This window comes from Fusarium pseudograminearum, chromosome 4 (assembly GCF_000303195.2).
Source record: "Fusarium pseudograminearum CS3096 chromosome 4, whole genome shotgun sequence".
Taxonomy (NCBI): Eukaryota; Fungi; Ascomycota; class Sordariomycetes; order Hypocreales; family Nectriaceae; genus Fusarium; species Fusarium pseudograminearum.
Genome location: NC_031954.1, coordinates 403,511 through 420,180, shown reverse-complemented (window position 1 = coordinate 420,180; position 16,670 = coordinate 403,511). Strand labels below are relative to the sequence as shown.

The window sequence follows — 16,670 nt, the reverse complement described above, 5'->3', positions numbered from 1 at the left end:
GTTTCCAGAGTACCTTCTTTTTTATGTACTTGAGTGTAAGGGTTGTTTGAGAAGGGGTTAAAATTGCAGTGCAAAGACGGCAATAGCCATAGCAGGTAAGGACTTATTACCGCCTCAATCTATCAAATCGGAGAGCGTACGCTCAAAATTTGATTACTAACACGAACCAATCATAGCCTGATATTGCTGACTCGGCTCCATATCCGTCTTATATCCAAGTGAGCAAATGGTAGATGTCGCGAAGGACCGTTGGACTAAAGTACTCAAAAACAGAGGCCCTCGTTATTAGGGACATAGGCACCTGAGGCCATATCTCCTTGTCCGATAGTAAATGATTATTTCTGTGGCACGCGCTACCTAATTTCGCAAATTGATATGGTAGATACGTAAAGTCTACAGATCGATTCGTCCTCTGTTATTTCCATAAGCCACAGGATCTCTGCTTAAAATCGCAGTAAATCAATGTACAATGCTACACAGGCGACATGCAGCTGACCTATCATGATCGGGCTTGTTTGTATAGACCCTTTTCCACTTACACAAGTGTGTCAAGCTTGGTGGGGTTTAAAATTGCAGTGAATGTTATTTCAGCTGTTGGCTGGTATAATGGGCCATGCACATATCCTCTCGAGAGAACATGCAAAGGTCTATCTGTGAGCGATGCATGATTGGTAGTGAGCTGACAACGCCATCCATGCTGAATGTTCTCCGACCTTCAAAGCGGTCTCTTCTTTGTGTCGCTGCTTCATCACGAACCACGAGTGGTGTGAGCTTGAGGCTCTCATGCACTACGCCGCAACCAACACGGTGATGCTCACTTTACTCTCGGCGATACACACAGAAACACTCCTAATCAAGGTCCTTTCGAACTCGCAGGAGCTAACAAAACAGAACCAACACCCTTCATTAAAGGAAGCTGTCAAAGATAGAACAGCAGCCCCAGTTGAACCTATCGGACATGAGCCATAGACCTCACCTCATGCAAACAAACCCCTTGCGGGAAGATCTCCCGAATCTAGCATTGCTATCACGATCCTAGCTCAAATGGGAATAACCCCAGACGATATCTGCAGCCATTACACAACTCCATCGTCAAAGAGTTTGTCACGGTTGGTTGTAGCTTTGGTGGAGAACAAGGCAAGAATTAAGATTGTCGAACCATGGGGACAAGCACGGAGAGGAGCTCCTTTAAGCTTGGTTTGGATTGCTTGTATGGGATTAATAACGCAGGATAGGGGTTTGACGTTTGGATGTGACATCTGTTACTTAGACGACGAATGGGTTGGATGTGACTTGAACGGGGGATGGTAGGCTGATATCCGATTGAATGACTAGCTACAAGTAAACCCTACCTATCGCAATCTGCATCACGAATAATATCCGTACCATCACATCGGAACACGATCAACTCATGAGTCAATTCGTTACTATCTCGGCCCGTAACATCTAACGCTCGTTCCCCATCCCCAGTGTTGGGGATGCGAGGCAACTCATGCCAAGCGGAGAAGAAAGAGTTTGTACATAATGAAAACACGCAAGACCCAATCTCGACTCTTGAAAGCAAACCAGGTTCTCCTCAAAACGGTTTGACGCCATGGATGCTTATTTCCATTAATCTGTACGTAACATGAACTTGAACTCGGACACCAACCAGGGATTCTTTGTCAGGTCCATTTTATTCCCAGGTTTCTGTAATGATTACATATCGATCCTTGTGGTCGGTGCACTCCGATACGGATATATATGACTGCATTCAAAGAGTCACAGTTTAACACAGAGATACCCCATACATAGAGATGCTCGGAGATGGGAGGTTGTCGTCGGCAAAAGGTTCCTTCAATTACGCGCAATAAAAGAGCCGCGTTGCTTGGCGAGACCTCTCTCCCCCTACTAGCCTCGTAAAATAACCCTTGCTTGCAATATCGACAGTTCCAACCAAATCAGGCCATCCATGAGCAAAAAGGTGTCCTATTTCAGAAGGCTGCATAGAACAAATCGAAGTTGGTAGCATTTAGAACATGGCGTGGCTTTTGACATGCAGCATCAAACCACTACTGTAAAATTTGACAAGACTTTTTGGAGATCTGATTGGATGTTTCTTAATTCTCGCAGCGGACAAAGCCGTGGCAAGGATTTTTCTTTAGTGGCGTAAAGACAAGACCCCTGACGTTGTGAATTTTCTTCGGCAGGGATTCTTTTTAGTGGCGGGAACTTTGAACCGGTAACGAACCGGGAACTACTGAATATGCAACAGGCAGCTAAGAAATCTCGCGATGTTTTGCTGTAACATTGGATCAAGAGTGTAGGTTGCATACCGAAGCTCTCCTGATTCTATGTCTCATGAACTGGGAGATATAGCCTGATATATGCGTATAGCTAGAAGAAGAAGTTGAGAATTGAAAGTAGCATAGCTGATCAATTACATCCTTGGACTAAAGTGATCATCATGAGTTTTCCACTGAAGAAAAAACTGCATTTCGCTCATTCCCGAGAGGCAAAAAACATCAACCCCAAAGAGCCACTCACACTCACACTTGCAGACTTACACTGACCAACTGAACTAATGAGTCTGGCCTGTTCCGATATCGAAATTTTACAATGGGGCCCCATTCAAGATGCCCTTGCAAACGCACTTTGTCCGTATCCATATGCCATCTCCGGTTGACATTTCAATTTTTTTACATAACAAGCCCACTTGGCCTCGGTGTTTCTCTCCTTCGCTTGCTTGCTTGCCTCGACATCACATCACATCACTCCTCTTCATCTCATCTCGTGTCATTTTCTCTCTCCTCTCTCCTCTTTTCTCAAGCGAGCAGAGATAATCTTTTTTGCGTTTCGTTTCGTTTCGCATCATCATCATATCATCAGCCTCACTTGACATATTAAAAATTATTTCCATTTACGGAAATAAAAAATAACTAGCGTCAAAAATGTTTGACTCTTCTTCGGCGGACGAAAAGTCCCCTCGTGTGAGCAACGACAAGAAGCCAAAGACCGACAAGGAGGATGTCGAAACTGGCGAGGCTGGCCTTGACCGAGCCATGAGCTCTCGTCACTTGCAATTCATCGCCATTGGCGGCACCATCGGAACAGGTCTCTTCCTCGGTGTAGGTCCAGCTCTCGTCAAGGCCGGTCCTGTGTCTCTGCTCGTCGCCTTCGCCTTTATGGGCTCAGTCGTCTACTCCGTCATGGTCAGCCTTGGAGAGATGGCCGCCTACATTCCCATCACTGGCTCATTCACATCCTACGCTGCTCGTTTTGTCGATCCTACCTTGGGTTTCGCCATGGGATGGTTGTACTGGTTCAGTTGGTCGATTACCTTTGCCCTCGAGCTTGTCGCTGCGGGTATCATCATTCAGTACTGGGACTCTGAGCTTAGCATCGCCATCTGGATCAGCGTCTTCTGGGCTCTGTTTACGGCTCTCAACTTTGTCCCCGTGCGTATTTTTGGTGAGATTGAGATGTGGTTTTCCATGATCAAGGTCGTCACCATCATCGGCTTCATCATCTTCTCCATCTGCATCAACGCTGGTGTCGGCGATGAGGGCTACATTGGCTTCAAGTACTGGAACGATCCCGGCGTCGCAAACACCTACATGGGCATTGAGGGCGCCACTGGCAAGTTTGTCGGCTTCTGGGCTGTTCTCGTCACCGCTGGTTTCTCCTTCCAGGGAACCGAACTTGTCGGTGTCGGAGCTGGTGAGACTGCCAACCCCCGTAAGGCCATCCCTGAGGCTATCCGCTGGACCTTCTGGGGAATCTTCAGCCTTTTCATGGCTACCGTCTTCTTTGTCGGTATCAACGTGCCCTTCAACGACCCCGCCCTCGACAGCGGTGCTCAGGATGCTTCTGCCTCTCCTCTCGTCGTTGTGGCCACCCGCGCTGGTGTCAAGGTTCTCCCTGACATCATCAACGCCGTTCTCCTCTCCGCCATCCTCACAGCTGCCAACTCCAACGTCTACTCCAGTAGCCGTATCATGGTTGCTCTCGCTGAGGATGGTCTTGCCCCTGCCTTCATGAAGCGCACCAACAAGTACGGCACCCCCTACTTTGCCGTTGCCTCATGCTCAGTCATGGGCCTCATTGCCTACATCAACCTTTCCTCCAGCGGAGAAAAGGTCTTCAACTGGCTCCTCAACGTCAGTTCGACCTCGTGCTTCATCACCTGGGTCCTGATCAATGTCTGCCACATCCGCTTCCAGAAGATCATGAAGGCACAGGATATTCCCCGTGAGGAGCTGCCCTACCTCGCACCTCTCCAGCCCTACCTTTCGTACTACGGTGCTTTCTTCGTAGCACTCATCACCATCACTTGTGGTTTCACCGTGTTCATCGAGTGGGACACGGCCGACTTTTTCTCCAACTACATCAGCTTGATGCTCTTCTTCGTTCTCTACGTCGGCCACAAGCTCATCTGCCGCACCAAGGTTGTGCCGCTGATGGAGGTCGATCTGAGCAAGGGCCGAGAGGAGATGTAAACGGAGAAGTTATCGATTTGGGAGTTTTTGGTTGTTTGTGTAGCAAAAAGTTTCTTGTATCCCTTTTTTGGCGTATAGTGTAATAGTTGTATAATGAGACGTATGATGATACCCTGAAAACTTGTTTCTCTGTATGTATGTGAAGTCGAAGTCGAAGTGAATCGGTCGTCGTTCGGATCGCCGTCAGGGGAAGGAATAAATATTCCGGTGAAAGTAGAAGAAGAATGGAAGCCCAGGGGGAAGAGATGGGGGTGGATGGTTAATATAACAGACATCACCTCACGGCAAACATACGATGAATTTATTTTACGTCAAAGCATGGCCGGGCCGTCACGAGTTAGGGAAGGTATCCCGCATAAAGATCAAATTATTTGGTAATTTTTTGGTAGCAGCATGTCTTGACATGGCAAAGGGCGTTGTGTTTTGACATGATGGGACCCAGCGTGAAATGACAAGACATGACAAAGGGCGTCGAATGGGTGGGGCTTTTTTCCTTTATCTTATCTTTTGACAATGTCCAGAATGGGCAGATTAGTGGGGTCGGATTAATTGCAATGGTTTCTTGGTCTTTTTCAAGATCATGAAAGCCGTCTAGAGTCAATTATTAGGATATTGCTATTGAGATGGACGGTCATTGAGTATCAATCAGTGTAGGTTTTGGATTGTTACTCCATAACTGACTGCCCGCCAAGTACCCGTTATAACTTCGTAGGTAGAACCGGTAACCTTGGATGGCAATTGTCCCCTAAAGACAAGATACATGGGTCATCTGGGGCACTTCTATAGCGAGTATCACTACAACTATGGACACTACGTCGCTACCATGGACTAGTCATTCGTAAAATACATTTATGTGGCTGAAAGAGGTATCGCGCTTGACATAGATACCATCAGACCGCCCCTTCAACATGCAAGACTTCTGTCCATGGCTGGTGGAAGGCGTTGGAGATAATTTAGTAGGTCGGTTTGTGCCATTTTAGCCTACCCTGATGGATCATTTATTTTTCAGTCTTGGGATTAGAAGACAGCGTTAATGTTAGTCCCTGGCCAGTTACAGAACAACAGTCAAGCATGGCTACTGGGTAGCAGAAAAGTTGACCTCCTGAGTCTTAGGTTACAAAACGAAATAGCCTAAAGACCATAGTCTAAGTAGCATAAGCTGGTCTACTAATTTCGTCTCTCATGCTTCTAGCGGCTAATTTTTCTGATACCCTGAGGCATGGTTCATGCGAAGCACCGCTAAGAAGCATGCACAATTAAGTCTCGTTCTGCAGACCAGTGATAATGGGTTTAAATCTCTGCTTGAGGTTTGCAGGTTGCCATTGGTCTCTGTAGGCTCTTTGCAGTAAAGTGGTTGACGTCGTCTGCCAAGCCTTCTTGACAACCTTCTTTTTCATGGAAGATGCAGCCATCAAGACAGAGTGAGATGCAGGACACCCGAGGCCCCAATACCACCCTCGTCATTTCTTCTGTCTTTACTGATAAAATCTACAGTACGTACCCAAGGCATTTGTCAAGAACAGAACTGACTTGCGCGTCTTTGCTCTACTTTACTCTGCATGACATTCGACCCCTCTGTAGCCAAGACTCCAATCCCCCTCGCTCCCCGGAACAAGCTCACCGTCAAACAGATTTAATTCGTCAGCCCTCCAAGAAACAGACTCCCCGAGCGTCATGCACGAGAGTCAATAGGGCAATGCTCAACGGTGGCGGCGATGGTCCGACCCCTCTACTTCGGGTCGTCGGCGCCAATCAGGGCAGTCAAGACGGGGAGAATCGCGATGCCTTGAGGAATAGAGACTGATTTGCCCTGCGAGATCCGAAGAGTGTGCCAGTTTCCACATGTTCTGTAGTCGATAACTTAATTAATCCCGCAATTAATGTGTGGGTGATTGGAACTGAGGCAAAGATTCGAGTGAAGTGGCTGGGATTAACACATTGTGCATATCCTCCTTCTGCAGCACATTTCTCTGCCACGGTTATTCTATTTTTGTTGATACGATAAAAAGTAGAATACCAGCCCGTATATTGAGACATCGAATTGGTTCTATCGTATTCCAATGACATGAGTTATCGTATCCTTTAATTTATCGTATTGCTGGAGTTTGCACGCTCAAGGTTACCCTACAATGTTAGCTCGACAGGGGCGACAGGGGTGTTATAGTGGACAAAACATTGTTTTCAGCATGTGAAAGTGGCCCAGCTGTTTGGTTGAGAGGCAATCAACAGGGTATAATACGAGCACAAGCCTTTTCAGATACTCAATCTCAATGAAACGAATATCATCTTGACAGCTATATCAATCACTCTTAATAAAGACATGGAATTATCTGACTGAATCATGGAAACATCAACACCTCCAATCTGTCCCCCTCCACGTAGACTCCCCTCTGTAGACTCCCCCAGGTCCCCAAATTGGCGGGCAGCTATGCCTGAAAGGTGTCTAGATCTAGCGGTATAACTCGGCCCTGGCCCAATCATCGACAGCTAATTCTCCGTGGGGGTTCTTCCTAACAGTGATGTACAGTACCAGTCGTAAATAAAATGCGACAGTCTGCTTCCAATTGTCCTGTTTTTACACATTTGTGTCTTATTCACAAGCCCAATAGCACTGTAATACCCTTCTTCACCTTCAGTATCTTGATTGTTTCGTTTCAAGACCGGGGTTACGTACTCGACAGCACAGACGACGCCTCATCCCACTACCTTATTTGACCCCGCGAGACCCTCAAAAATATATACGAGGCTCTTTTGAGGCCAACTTGTTCTTCACCTACGGCAGAGAGAAACTAATTGTTCTATTTAATTCGATCTACTTCCGCTGGAAACCCCATACTTAGCCTTGCCCCCAGAAAAGGATTCGTCTGCTCCGCCACTCTGTAGCAATAATTGTTGGGGACTGCCCTGGGCCTGGGATATTACCGGACCCGTCACCGACATCTCCTCCTAGTCTCGACTTCTGCAGGTGCAGGCTGGTCGCGTGACCCACCCACCGCTCTTGCCATCTTTATCTTTAAGACCACCTACACACTTCTCTTCTTCTACTGTCATTCATAATTCATACACATACACAACATCATGGCAATCATTGATGTGAACAAGGATCTCGCTGCTCTCTTTGAGCAGCAGGCCTCAGCCACCCCCGACGCCGTGGCTCTGGAAGATGACAAAAGATCCCTCACATACGCAGAGCTCGACAGAGAAACCTGGGCTCTAGCTGAGCGATTACGTGACTACGGTGTTGGTCGCGATGATCTGGTCGGTGTTCTCATGGGCAGAAGTGCTGATTACGTTATCGCCGCTCTTGCTACCCTCAGAGCTGGTGGTGCCTTTTTGGTCCTCGAGGTCGCCTACCCTTCTGGTCTGCTACGAGATGTCATCGAAGACGCAAAGCCAACTGTCATTCTCACCCAATTGGAGCACTCCAGCAACCTCACATCTGAAACTCCTGTTATTGTTGTCGACAGCCCCGACAAGCAGGCTCGAGGAGAATCTTCACCCCATTTGACCGAGAGACGGTCACTCCCCGAGGATGACGATGTTGAGCGATTGCTCTTTGTTTCGTACTCTTCTGGTACCACTGGCAAGCCCAAGGGTATCATGAACCCCCACAGAGCCGCTATCCGCTCATATGACTTGCGATTCGCCGTCAACGACCTTCAGCCCGGTGACAGAGTGGCCTGCAATGTCTTTTTTATCTGGGAGATGCTTCGACCTCTTATTCGAGGTGCCACTACTGTCGCCATTCCTGACCACGCCAGTTACGACCCTGTTGCTCTCGTTGAGCTTCTTTCTTCAAAGCGCATCACTGATACCCTCATGACTCCCACACTTTTGGCCACAGTCCTCTCCCAACACCCTAAGCTCGGCCAGAAGCTCCCTCAACTTCGCTCTCTCTGGTTGAACGGCGAGGTTGTCAGCACTGACCTTGTTCGCCGTGCCGTGGATGCTCTCCCCGAAACACGCCTTCTCAATGTCTACAGTGCCTGTGAGACGCACGAGGTTGCTGTTGGCGACATCAAGACTTTTGTTGATTACGACACACAAGTGTGCCCCGTAGGTCTCCCTACAGACCCCGAGCATACCTACGTCCTCGATGAGGCTGGCAACAGAGTTGAATCTGGCGTGAGCGGCGAGCTCTACGTTGGTGGTAGTCTTCTGGCACGAGGATACCTCAACCTGCCAGAAACAACAGCCAAGGCATTCCAAATGGACCCCTTTGCTGGAGACAAGGACGCTCGCATGTACAGAACCGGCGATTTGGCCCGCATTCTTCCCAATGGACTTTTGGAGATTACCGGGCGAGTTGGCGGTATGATTAAGACTCGTGGTTACACTGTTCAGCCCAGCGCTGTTGAGAGCGCCATTCGAAAGCATCTTGCTGTTCGCGATTGTGCGGTTGTAGCTCACGGCGAGGGCTTGGAGCGACAGATTGTTGCTTACATCGTCCGCGAAAAGAGCGAGTCTCGAGATCGAACCATTCCTCTCATCGACGACTACGGATACAGTCCCGTTGCTCGACGTGCTCTCACTGACCACCTTGCTCACTACATGATCCCCACTATCTGGGTTGAAGTGGACGAGCTACCTACACACGGCGTCTCTGGCAAGACAGATCTCAAGGCTCTGCCTGTGCCTCCATCACCGAGATCGCCCAGACCTGTCCCCAAAAAGGAGCAGAACATCAAGGTCAAGACTGAGACCGTCCTTCAGCTGTGGGCTGCATCGCTCAACATGCCTGTCAACGTCATCACACCAAAGCATGACTTTTTCGACTTGGGTGGTCACTCTTTGGCTCTTGCTGACCTTGCTGGACGTCTCACCAAGACCTTTGGCTTCCCTGTCCCTCTGGCTCCTTTGGCTGGAACTCCTACTCTGGAAGGACATGTTGCAGCAATCAAGGCAGCCCGCGACGGTCACACTGCTGCTGTACAGGCTGATCTCCCAGCTGTTCTTCGCGCAGACTCTATTCTCCCCGACGACATCCAGGGCAACGGTACCCCTATGCGTGCCCTCAAGGATGCCGAGACTATCCTCCTTACTGGTGTCACCGGTTACCTTGGTGCTTTCCTCCTCAAGACCCTGGTTGACTCTACCGACGCACAAATTATCTGTCTTGTGCGATTCCCCGAGCCTGTGGAGGATTGTGCACCTGCCGGTATGGCCCGTATCCGAAAGAACTTGATCGATCTTGGACTTTGGGAGGATTACCTGCTGGAGCGCATTGAGATTCTGCCCGGTACACTTACCAGGAAGCGTCTGGGTCTTTCTCCTGAAGTGTTTGACGAGCTCTCAACTCGCGTTCAAGTCATTGTCCACGCTGCTGCCACAGTCAACCTGGTCTACCCCTACGCTGCTCTGCGAAATGCCAACGTTAGTGGCACCCGAGAGATTCTTCGTCTTGCTGGCCGTAGTGGCGCTACTGTTCACCACGTCTCCACCAACGGTGTGCTTCCTCCCTCTCACACTGGATGGTGCGAGAACACTGTCATCGATGTTGATGACGTCCCTGATAAGCTTCTCGATGGTTACGGCCAGACCAAATGGGTTGCCGAGAAGCTTGTCGACGAGGCAAGCCGCCGAGGCATTCCCGTGCGAGTTTACCGTCCCGGAACCATCAGCGGTCACAGTGTCTCTGGCTCTACCAACGCCTGGGACTTGATCAATGCCATCATTGTCGAGTCCCTCCAGCTTGGCCGCGCTCCTGATGTCGAGGGCTGGTATGTTGAGATGACTCCTGCCGACTTTGTCAGTGATGCCATTGTCACTCTCGCAAACCACACTGGCGACACCGAGCAGACTCTGTACCATCTTGGTGACCCCGCTCCTGTTCCTTCCAAGGATCTGTTTTCCACTCTAGATAAGCTGGGCTACCCTACCGAACCTATAGCCTGGGACGAATGGGTTGCTCTGTGGTGGGAGAAGCGAGGCAACAAGAAGACCGGCAACGATCCCTTTACTGTCGACATTCTCCGAGGTGGTATGCCTAGTGTCGAGGTCCTCAAGTCGGTCATTGTGCTCAAGGATGGAAAGACACAGCCTACCCTCGACAAATACAATGTCCCTCGCCCCAAGATGAACGAAGGTCTTCTTGAGATCTACATGCGACACTTTTACGCCCGTGGTTGGCTGTCTCGACCTCCTCGCCGAGGCCAAGTCAACGGCTGTGCCAAGAAGGTTCGCAAGGGTCGCCTTGTAGGCAAGGTTGCGGTGGTTACTGGAGCCTCTTCTGGAATTGGCGCCGCTGTGGCTGCTGGCCTTGCCAAGGAGGGCGCCCATGTGGCCGTGGCGGCTCGACGGACCGAAGCCCTGGAAGGCGTCAAGAAGAAGATTAGTGTCTACGGTGGTAAAGTGTTGATCCACAAGACCGATGTCACAAACAAGGCCCAGGTGGAGTCCCTGATGAAGGAGGCAAGCGAACAGCTTGGCCCTGTCGACATCCTTGTCAGCTGTGCAGGCGTCATGTACTTTACCATGATGGCCAACAACCAGACTGATGAGTGGGAGCGCACAGTTGATGTCAACTGCAAGGGCCTCTTGCACGCCTTGTCGTCAACAGTCCCTGGCATGTTGTCTCGTGGCTCTGGACACATTGTTGCTATTTCGTCCGATGCTGGACGTAAGGTGTTCCCTGGTCTCGGCGTCTACTCCGCTAGCAAGTTCTTTGTTGAGGCAACACTACAGGCTCTGCGTGTTGAGACAGCAGGTTCTGGTCTCAGGGTCACAGCTGTGCAGCCTGGAAATGTGGCTACAGACCTGTTGGGCATGTCGACCGATCAGGAGGCCCTGAAGAAGTACGGTGAGCCTACAGGCGCCGAGGTTCTCAAGCCTGAAGAGGTGGCCAGCGCTATTGTGTACGCTGTGTGTCAACCCCCACACGTTGCCGTCAACGAGGTGCTTATTGAGCCTCGCGACGAGCCCATCTAGAAGCATGCATGCATACGGCGCGTGTTTATTTACGGCAGAGTTGATTTGTATTTATATCTCGGCCTCTTAGTGGCTTGTTCATGTTTGATGGGATCATGATGATGATGTAGCGACTGATGCATTTGCTCAAGGTCAGATGATGGAGATGGGTGCTCGTTTCGACATGGGATGCATGTGCATTGTAATACCCTATTGGAGAAGATTAGAAGTTATGTAGTGGCATAATTAATTGACGGAGAATTGTCATATCTGAGCTGGTGTCTTGTCTTTTGAAGCAAGGATGGTGATGGTTGAGAAACAGAACTGCCAAGATGTTGACGCCTTTCTGCCGTCTTCCGACATTGACCAGGGATGAACTGACAGCGGAAAAAGGGACAACCACTGATATTTTTACATGCATTGGCCGCATAGCATCCTGAAACGCGGATTGCTCTCGTCTTGTCGGAGACCAGTTTCGAGTTTCGGGAGACGCGACAGGGGTTGATAGTTTTTCCATGGATGAGAATCGTTTGTTTAAAGAAGGAAACAGGGGTTGTAAGATCCACATAAGTGCAGGGTTAGAGTATAACCCGTTATGCTGTACTACTACTGTATGCAGAGATGAGTTAGTTGTGGTATGATGTAGAGGATATTGTAGTAAAGATGGAATACTCTGTTGTTGAGTTAGTAAAGTGAGTCTGAGAGTTCTGACTAGTCAAAGGTTATGGACATGTTCTGCCCATGGTAAAGCAATACCCGTAAGCGAACCGCTACCAAACGGAAGAATCCTTCTTTTTTTAATTAACTAAAACCCCAGCGGCATAATATGTCATTGGCTCACTGTTCCCCTCTTGGCTCGAGCTGTCAGATCTCTCTGTCTCTGCCCATCTTGAGGCTCAAACACAAACCTTGTATGTTCCACCAATCAAAAGACTGCCCCTTGCGCTGGCTCCAAACGCGCCGTCTGTACCTGCAGAAGTGCAGCGGGGGAATTACAGAAGGACGGACGAATCTGCTTTCTTTGGTTCGTGGTGCGAGCTTCGAATTCCGGTGAAGTCGGGCCTTGGCGACGGTGTAGAAGCAAGGTTACTCTTGTCAGATGAAAGAGGCGAGTAGACAAGGCAAGGTTGGCGAGGTGAGGAATGTTTGGTGAGACGAAACAGATGAGGATGGGATGGATGTTTGATAGACAAAACTAAACAATACTGTTTATATATGTTGATAAGGATATTAGTATACGATTAATAAAGATGATGTATAGTAAAGTTAATGATTCGTATTTATTAGAGTTAATTACTAGTGTAGACATTAGTTGGTGCTTGTCCCTAGCATAAACTCCCCTTCTACGGAGTATCGCCCATTAACGGGACCAGACCAGGGCATCATCAACGAGATTGACTACGGAGCGAACAAGGGCCCAGGCTTCGGTCCACCGTCTCGCTTGAGTCGGCCGAGTCGTTGTATCAGATCAAACCCTGTAGACCAATTCCTCCCCTCACGGACTATATATCTACTTTGTCCATCTCTCTCGTCAACACTTCCTCTTCTCTCTCAACCTCTATTCTTTCACGGACCTCGAAGGACCAGATTTCGACATTCTTTTTTCTTACCACTCTCTTTTTCAATCACTCACTTTCGCTTCGAGCCTTGACGGCCGTTTATATTTATTTACCACTCTTTATACTACAACTTCTGGTCCTAGAGACACTTTCACGAAAGACAACTACTTCAGTACACTTTTATATCTACTACCGCAACAATGAAGAACGCCGCCGGTATCCTCGCTTTCCTCCCCCTCGTCGCCGCCCACGGCTTCATCAAGTCTCCCACCCCCCGCATGCCCGGCGACGCCTACAAGGCCGCCTGCGGAGACCAGCCCTTCTACCAGCAGTCCTCCGACATCAATGGCAACGTCCAGGGCATCAAGCAAGTCGTTGGCCAGGACTTCAAGGCCGCTGACTGCAACCTCTGGCTGTGCAAGGGTTTCCAGTTCGACGACAACAAGGACAATGTCCAGAAGTACAGCCTCGGCGAGAAGATCCCCTTTGAGATCAACATTGCTGCTCCCCACACTGGTTACGCCAATGTTTCCGTTGTCAAGACTTCTTCTGATACCATGATCGGCGAGCCTTTGATCGAGTTTGAGAACTATGCTGCCAACGCTGGTACTGCTTCCAACAACACTGCTTTCAGTGTTACTCTTCCCACCAGCCTTGGCGGTGACTGCACCAAGGCTGGTGAGTGTGTTCTCCAGTGGTTCTGGGACGCTCCCGATATCAACCAGACCTACGAGTCTTGCGTTGACTTTGTCGTCGGTGCTGGCTCCGGCTCTGCCCCTGCTCCTTCTTCCGGCTCCGGTGCCGAGAAGCCTGCTACCTCTACCCCTGCCGCTGAGCAGCCCGCTGCTACTTCCGCCGCCGCCGAGGCTGACGATGAGGACTGTGACGATGAGGAGGAGCCTGTTGCTTCCACCACCGCCGTCGCTGAGAAGCCCGCTGCCACCACTCTCCAGGCCGTCGCTATCAGCTCCGCCGCCGACTCTGGTTCTGCCCAGCCCACCGCCGCCCCTGGATCTGACGACGATGAGGACTGTGATGATGAGGAGCCCATCGCTGATGAGGATGAGGACTGTGATGAGGAGGATGACCAGAATGCTGGTGATGACGACGAGGAGTGCCCTGCCGATGACTACTAAGCGTATCGTTAGTATTGGGTTGTGTACATCTTGACTTCAAACTTTGGGTTTGGAAAGAGGGGATGTTTATTCATTTGATGTAGATATTTAGTTCTGGGTAGCCTCCTGTGGGGGTGAATACAAACTCAACTGTGAGATTTTTGAGGAAGCTTTTTGTTCTGTGCCATTTAAATGTGAGGTTTCTAAGCATCATCTATCACAATGCTCGTATGCGTTCACCAAGTAACGTCCCAGTCTCACCATCACTTAACTCTGCAGTTGACTCTCGCGATGCGCTTCACTCCGGCTCAATCATCTCTGCCTCAACCACTTCACCCCAACAAGCTTAACCCAAACTAAAATAATGGCAACATCATCGATCTGTAAACGTCTCAAGTCCCGGACTCCGAAAAGTTTATCGTTGTCGATCGCCACTGTCTCAGCGCGGCGGCCGCCAGGACCCTCATAACTCACGAACGACCATCCCCAAACCAGCATTGGAACCAGCCTCACGAGAACGAAAATTCAGCCGCACAGGAGCTGAAGCAGCATAAGAATCAGCTTCACAGGAACAGCGCTGCCGAAAGAGTTCCGACCCTTCCAGCCATCATCTCTGCCAAGGAATGGTGTCTGGCTGTAAGTAGAAAGATCGTTGTCCGAATCCGGTAGTGAAGATTTATCCATGTTTCAACGGGATGGGATGGGAATGTGAAAAGACGGTTATATGTCATTTGTTTAGACAGAGGGTCGTGAGTCTTGGCTTGCTCACGGACTCTACCTTATGTCTTGGCTTAAGACGGGGAGGAGTCTTGGTTGAGTCTAAGCCTTAAGGTAGCACCCGTTTACTGTCAGTGCTCACCTCATAGACATGCTGGCACTTTGAGGACAATAACAGGATGACTTGTAACTGTCAGGTCTGAGTTTTGTTCATCTGTTTCATGGCTTAAACACAATACCCCAATACCCATCTCATCCAACCCTTAAGATCAAGACGAAATGTGATAGATCATACGCCTCAATGTAATCCCCCCTGGCTATCACCAAAACAAGTCCAGGTCATCGCTACACAAAATTCTATCTCAAGCCACGTCGATCCCTACCGTCCAAATACCAGGGACCAACACAACCTCTAGCCGTAAACGAACTACGAGCACCCGTGCCATCCAAATCCGATGTAGAACCTTGGTAGATAACGTTCTGATGGCTAAGGCGATAACCTTTTGGGGTCAAGGGGAAGTCTTCGATCTGAGAGGTTGTTTTTGATGGTGTTACACAAGTCTTGAAGTCTAATGCTGACTTGGGGGAGGTTGAGTATAACTATCTCGTATCCTGTCGAGTGATCAAGACACCTCAGCGCTGTTTAGCTGTATTAACACAAGTCTTACTCTTTCTTTATCTCAATCTCTATCAATATGAAGTTCTCTACAGTCTTTACCGCTACGCTGGCAAGCTACACTCTAGCTTCACCCATCATCATCAACTCTCCAGAGTCAATCACCATCTCAAACCGCGGCTTTCCCCAAGACTTCGCACCACGTGTCGGTGTTACCTTACCAGCTGGTTCAAAAAAGGTTCCGCGCGCTGTATCAGATCGTATCAGACGCACAAGCAAGAACCATGACAGCGTCCTCAAACTCATGGACTTTGTCGCTACGAGAGTACGTGCCGACTGTCAAGATATCAGTGAGTACAGCCCGATACCAGGTGAATGAGTTCAGTTGCTAACTGCTTCAAGATACTTCTATTATGGCTGTCAAGTACGAGGGGTTGAGAGATGTAGCTGTGGCGACTACAGCTCGCACCATGAACAACATCAGAACACTCCTCTCCAAGACGGTACCTCAATTGGATACCACGCCAAACATGGTCTTTACCCAAGAAGAGCGTCGAAAACTCATTGATGACTTACACATCATCACGAGCGAGTTCTTCAAGACCACTGAAGATTACATCAACACTTTGGGGGGCGCATCAGGAGGTCGCTCGCTATCCCGCACAACGCATGCTCTCACCGATGTGCTGGAGAGCATCACCGCTATGGATGCGACGATTGCTTCCGACATGAGTCGCAAGTTGACACCTATTTTCTCTGGGAGGGTTGCCGACGATGATGATCTGTTGAACATCGTCGTAAGCTCTGTGACGAGCTTCTTATCGTCAATCAAGCTTGACGAAGTGACTACTGCGTGTAGCACTGAAGATTGCATCAGCAATCAGAACGAAGAATTGAGATGATGGCGGCGCATGATTTAAGGATTATTTGTGTGTAATAAATTATGATTGAGGGTCATGAGACTCTCTGCATTGAGCGATGGAGTATTGGAGGATTAATGATTACGAACTCACGAGAACCTGTACAACATTCATCACTGGATGATCACATAGCTTTATTTCTTTTATTGGACAGTATCATTTCAAGATGACCCTTCATAAAATTGACAAGAACAAAAGTTCAAAGCAACGCCTTGTGAATTGCGCCTTGTGAGGATAAATAAACCACACCTAGGGTATCAACCAATAGCTGCAAGCAAATACAAAGCCCAATATCCAACGCAAGCGTCGGAAATATGACCAATTCTCATGTCGGTCTGACAGAACGGTCAAGTCCATCC

The 16,670-nt window shown here is 49.2% G+C and overlaps 4 protein-coding genes across 4 annotated transcripts, besides 2 other annotated features; all 4 read left to right on the top strand.

The window, feature by feature from the left end:
• The first annotated feature begins 2,738 nt into the window (after positions 1–2,738).
• Positions 2,739–2,807: a microsatellite.
• Positions 2,808–2,930: 123 nt separating this feature from the next.
• On the top strand, positions 2,931–4,478 carry FPSE_01749 (uncharacterized protein; the record flags this gene model as incomplete). Its single annotated transcript, XM_009254869.1, has 1 exon — positions 2,931–4,478. One exon carries the CDS (start codon positions 2,931–2,933, stop codon positions 4,476–4,478), a length of 1,548 nt encoding a protein of 515 aa, XP_009253144.1.
• A 3,078-nt stretch (positions 4,479–7,556) lies between these two features.
• Positions 7,557–11,405, top strand: NPS10 (the record flags this gene model as incomplete). The annotated part of the gene is made up of 1 exon (XM_009254870.1): positions 7,557–11,405. One exon carries the CDS (start codon positions 7,557–7,559, stop codon positions 11,403–11,405), a length of 3,849 nt encoding a protein of 1,282 aa, XP_009253145.1.
• Positions 11,406–13,143: 1,738 nt separating this feature from the next.
• On the top strand, positions 13,144–14,079 carry FPSE_01751 (uncharacterized protein; the record flags this gene model as incomplete). Its single annotated transcript, XM_009254871.1, has 1 exon — positions 13,144–14,079. The coding sequence occupies one exon, from the start codon at positions 13,144–13,146 to the stop codon at positions 14,077–14,079; it is 936 nt and encodes a 311-aa protein (XP_009253146.1).
• Positions 13,959–14,054: a microsatellite.
• A 1,391-nt stretch (positions 14,080–15,470) lies between the features above and the next one.
• Positions 15,471–16,293, top strand: FPSE_01752 (uncharacterized protein; the record flags this gene model as incomplete). The annotated part of the gene is made up of 2 exons (XM_009254872.1): positions 15,471–15,741; positions 15,794–16,293. The coding sequence occupies 2 exons, from the start codon at positions 15,471–15,473 to the stop codon at positions 16,291–16,293; spliced, it is 771 nt and encodes a 256-aa protein (XP_009253147.1).
• Between the last annotated feature and the right edge of the window lie 377 nt (positions 16,294–16,670).